Here is a 5,155-nt window from a genome sequence, read left to right on the forward strand (position 1 = left end):
CACTGAAGCCACATGCATGTAAGATAACATAAGGCAGATTTACTCTGGATGTATTATACCGTACTGAGCCCTGGGCCAGTGACACAGATTTCAGTCTTCTACCGAGTGTGTAATCAGAGTCGACTGTTAGTCTGCTGGAGACAGTGACGCCAGTAAAGTGTCACAGTTTTCCGCGTTTGGAGGCAGCTGACTGACAAACGCACATGCTTCCTTTGCCAGCTGGCTCTGCTGTGTTCTGCCTGGAGGAGATGACTCATCTGTCATGTGATATTTCCAAAATGTAATTTCCTGCTCAGTCCCAGCTAATGTCAGTGGGTAGAGTATTACTGGATGTTGTTTGTTTGTGAGCGCACATGCTTTCTCCCTTGTTCTTGATCTTAAACAGCAGCTGCAACAAGATTCTCTGTAAATGGGTTTTTGACATTCTCACCTTTAGTGAACCGTAGTCCCTTCCCAGCAAACTCCTCTTTCAGAGCTGCAACAAATTTCTCCCTGATCTTCTCTCTCTGTAGAAAAAGACAAATCAGAGACTTTGACTCAAAACCTTGTTGCTACACACATAATGTGGATTAACTTTCCACTCTGGCTGTGATTATCCTTGGTCATAACTATCATCTGCTGTGTTCACAAATAAATTCACTGTGTGCAATTTGTCATGTCAGTTGACTCATATGTTCTGACTGCACAGTATTTTATGTGTGAATGTAGCTGAGGATCCAGCTGTATACATGGCTGCAGGCTGCTGAAGTGCTAAACCTCTCCTCCTCTGCTGCTTCCTCCATATGTACTGCCCAGATCTGTGAGCCATCAATGGGCAGAGTGTTAAACTGTGCTGAAAGCTCAGCATTGTTTGACCTCTCCCTGTCTGTGTAACTGAGCACATTTAATGAAACAGACAGCAAGAGACAGAGTTCACCGTGACTGTCAGTGACCGATGTGTAAAATGTAGTTTGTTTAGCTTAGCTGATAAATCTGGCTCCTGTGCAGGTTAATAAAGCTCTAACAGGTTTATATTTTAGTGTTAAGCAAAATGGCTGATGCTCTTATGCTGCGTTTACACTATTGGAACCGAATGAGCTGCACACCCCGTACTTCCCTTAACCATCACCAAGCATAGCCTCCAGGGTTGACGCAGAACCTGTGACGGCGTGCCACACTTCACTAGGTTAATGGAAAAACTCCTGTACAGACTGAACTGCTACTTGTACAACGTTGAGTTTGAACATTATCAGCAGCCAGCCACGACTGAGTGCAGTACAGTATACACATGATTTGATGTTATCTGCCATAATCCAGGACCAGCACTCACACAGAAGGGTGGTGCAGATAGCAGAAGAATGAAACGTTGACCCACAGAGCACATCAGGCTTGGTCCTCGGTAATCTGCTTGATTAAATCACTGTCTGAAAACCTCAGGACCAGGTCCACCTCCAGGACTTAGTGATAAATAAATGTAACAAACAAGATGTTCTGTGTGCACCATGCACGGAGATGTGGTTCATATTTTACCTTGTCGATTTCAGAGAATTCAATTCGTTCCTCATACGTGCAGCTTCGACCGATGGGCGAAATGTTCAGCATTCCATTCCTGAACTCAATGAACGTCCCCCTGCAGGCAGAAAGGGATGTGTGGGTAAAAGACCTGCAACTAGTTAAATTAACCGAGACGGCTGCGATTTTTTGACCCAAGTCTACAAACAGTTATTTGACCTGTTAAAGTTGTAGCATTATTTCAACACAGAGACAAGACACACAGGTTATGCATTTCTGCATACCAGGAAAGCAGCTCAAAGGCGTGTGTGTCCACCTGGGGGGTTTAAGAAACTGTTGGCTTAACACACACATATGGACACACAAAGAAAGTGGCCGGAGTGTGTAGTGTTGAGCAGTGTGTTATCTCTGCTGTAACTGGACAGTTGTTTTGTGTCTCCACATGTCGCCCTTCTTTTTTATGTCCTGGTAACTCGGTAAAGACATGTCATAGTGAATTAGGAGACTACGATGGCCAGCTTTTCCTCCATTTCGTTTACATTTTAAAAAGTTCCCTTCCATAGTGGAGCAGAAGTGAAAACAACTCTGTTTCTGTTTCCACGGGAATCAAGCCAATTGTAGGTTGTTCTCACCTGGCTGTCACTTCCACTGTGTCAGAGGATAATAAATTATAAATTTAAACTTTTCTCAACTTTCCCCTGTAGCGTAGCTGAGCACTTTTCAAATGCATCGCATTTGGCACAGGGCTGTGAAGCCAGGTCTCATTCACAATGAGCTGTCGCTGACCCAGTCTTTTGAATGCCTATGTGTGAATGACCTGTAACCATCGTGTGGGCTTGGTCAAGGTCTCACCTTTTCTTTGGCAGCTTGATGAGCCCCATGTAGCTGAGGCAGAAGTTGATTAGGTCCTGTAGCAGCTCCTCCCCAAGCTGGTTCTGAATGGCCTGTCCCGATGAAAATGCACTTCATTAATAAATAAATAACAGCCTGTACTCTGTTCCACTGCTTGTGATGTGTCAGTTGTGTATCAATAAAGTTGGTCAAAATGCAGGAAAAGTAGGTGGATTCACCGATGTTAGTAGACTTTTAATAGCTTTTGCTTCTTTTAACTACATACAGTTTGTAAAACAACAGACCTGATCTGGAGAAACCAGTTTTTCTTTACGCAGTCTGAAGCAAAAGGCTCATTTAGCTTTTTTTCCATTCTTCAGTTATGGTCAACCAAACACAGCCGGCTTCTGAATTATAGCTTAATCTCATTTGTACTGTTTATTAATGAGAACACATACTTGTCATCACATTCAGTATGACCTGTGCATATATTACAACGTGAGCCTTTTCCCATGATCCCAAACATTTGGAGTTCACTATTAAATCAGCAGCTCTTTCAAAGGAACATACATGAAGAACATGTACTGTTCCCAAGATAAATGTGACACAGTGGGAGGGTGTGAAACATGTGTCTGTATATTCACTTACATGTTTTGAGAGGAGTTTCCCATCTTTGTACTGTACTGTCCCGTTCTCAGCAAACACATAGTCAAACTTGTGTATCACTACAAGAGAGGAGACAGGTGAAATGTGGCTAAATGTACTGGTCTGGTTCTCTAAAACAGAACAGCTGTACGTACCAGGTAGCAGATTACAGTGTGTGTAACTGTGTGTGTCTGGAAAAGTCAGGTTGAATCTGTTTGACCTTCCCATCACTTTGGCCTGCACGCTCTCTGCCAACAGCACTCACCAGTCTGTAACGTTGCCTGATTTAAAAGCAGTTTTCATTACCTCATCAGTAATAAAGGTATAATACAGCAAGTTGAGGGCATGTAGAATCTGATGATAAAATTATTGCTGAGGAGTGTGATAACAAATTGCAATAAAATGTGCCTCACAAATGTGCCAGTACATAATGTTAGAATAAACTGCTAAGTGATTATTTCATTCATATAGGGTGTAACACTGTTGGTGTGATGAAACCGACCATGGTATAATGTTATAACAACATGAAGAGGTTTGCAAGGTTTCTGATTTAGTGAAAGTGGTTTTGTTTGCTGATGACACTACCATATGGGGAATGAAAGGGAAGGGGGATACAATTTAAGGGGTCAGTTAAATTTAAAAATTCATGCTATACGTACAACCAAAAAAAGATTTTGTATTTCCATAAATGGGGTAAAACTATGGAATAATTTAAGTGTAGACATAAAAAATAGTAATAGAATTGACGAGTTTAAACATAAATATAAAGGTATGTGTCAATCAAGATATATGCAAGAACAGGTTTAATGATTAATTAGATGGAACATTGTGGGTGTGGGGTAAGAATGTTAGCACTCTGCTTGAAAGAATAAATAAATTAAATCAAATCAAAGAGTTTCTATTACATGTTCAAGCCATCTGGAGTTTAAAATGTTTTCAATAGTGCCAAACAGAGGTTATCTCAGAATGCTTCCCAAAGTAAGGTCTAGACCTTTCTGTTATTATTATAGAGGAAAACCCAACCTTTTTGACATCAGCTGCGACTGAGTGCATCATGATTCATTCATGATTCACCATTAGCACATTTGGCATAGTTCACCTTTAAATACCAGTTGTAGCCTAATATTTACCAATAGACTGGTTTTCAGCCTGTCTGTGTTGTTACTGTGTTATTCTACGAAGCTGCAAGGCAGGTTGCTCGAGGCAACAAGTTTGAGTCTAGCCTATGGCCTAAATCCTAAATTATTACCTGGTAATTCTCTCCGTTCCACTGTGGACTCATGTCAGATTAAGTAGATATCACGATAAACAGTGTCATAATATGCAGTGTGATTGAACTGGGAGAAATATATGCAGTGCGGTGAATAAACTGCCTGTGGCTTTTAGACAAGAAGTGGACAGCTCACCATCGTCCCCCTCCCCAAGCTGCTCTGCTATCTTAGAGTAGTCGGATCCACCCACGATGCCGATCTTCACTTTCTTCCTCAGAGTCTGGAAGAACTCGTCCAGCTCTGGGTCTATTTTCTGCAGAATAAGGAAATGTTATTACTTGGTGTTAACTGGTAGAGCTCCCTCTCACACACAAACATGACTGAACACGTACACAGACAGACGGGTGATAAACGAAAGGAAAAGCCAACATAAAGTGTCTTGGTACCGTGTTGGACCACCACCTGCTGCCAGAGCAGAATGGTCACCCATCTGGTCTGAATGTACCATTATTAAAAAGCTAAGTGTCACTGAACCACACATTACACAGAGATAACAGAGGACAATGGAAATGACTGCAGCAATGTGCCTTCATGCTATAGATCTCCATCGTTTTAACAAACGGACCCAATTTTAACAGATGAAGAAAAACGTCTGAGCTGCAACCGAATTATGTAATGTCTGGGCACTGTCATGGTCCACACACACACACATACACCCACACACAACACTGTCATGGTCCACACACACACACACACACACACACACCATTTACCCTAGTCGAACTAAAGCGTTCAAACTCAATAATGAAAAAAACAAGGAAGAATTAAAAATGAACTAAAAAGCTGATTTATCTTTTTAAATCCACCTTTTTCTGTTTTTATGAGCTTTCCTCATAGGTCAGCAGACATCAGCTGGTGGCCTGGTCTCTCTCTCTCTCTCTCTCTCACACACACACACACACACACACATACCCACA

At 41.8% G+C, this 5,155-nt stretch overlaps 1 protein-coding gene across 1 annotated transcript in view; it reads right to left on the minus strand.

Annotated features, from left to right (window-relative positions):
- Nucleotides 1-5,155, minus strand: part of pmm1 (phosphomannomutase 1) — a 10,696-nt gene that overhangs the window by 5,047 nt on the left and 494 nt on the right. The window contains exons 2-6 of the mRNA XM_020587856.1: nucleotides 4,374-4,491; nucleotides 2,971-3,047; nucleotides 2,344-2,435; nucleotides 1,510-1,609; nucleotides 431-506 (exon numbers count right to left, since the gene is read on the minus strand). Of these exons, the coding sequence (XP_020443512.1) occupies nucleotides 431-506; nucleotides 1,510-1,609; nucleotides 2,344-2,435; nucleotides 2,971-3,047; nucleotides 4,374-4,491 (463 nt within the window). The remainder of the gene's footprint in view (nucleotides 1-430; nucleotides 507-1,509; nucleotides 1,610-2,343; nucleotides 2,436-2,970; nucleotides 3,048-4,373; nucleotides 4,492-5,155) is intronic.

Source organism: Monopterus albus, unplaced genomic scaffold (genome assembly GCF_001952655.1).
Source record: "Monopterus albus unplaced genomic scaffold, M_albus_1.0 scaffold483.1, whole genome shotgun sequence".
Classification (NCBI taxonomy): domain Eukaryota; kingdom Metazoa; phylum Chordata; class Actinopteri; order Synbranchiformes; family Synbranchidae; genus Monopterus; species Monopterus albus.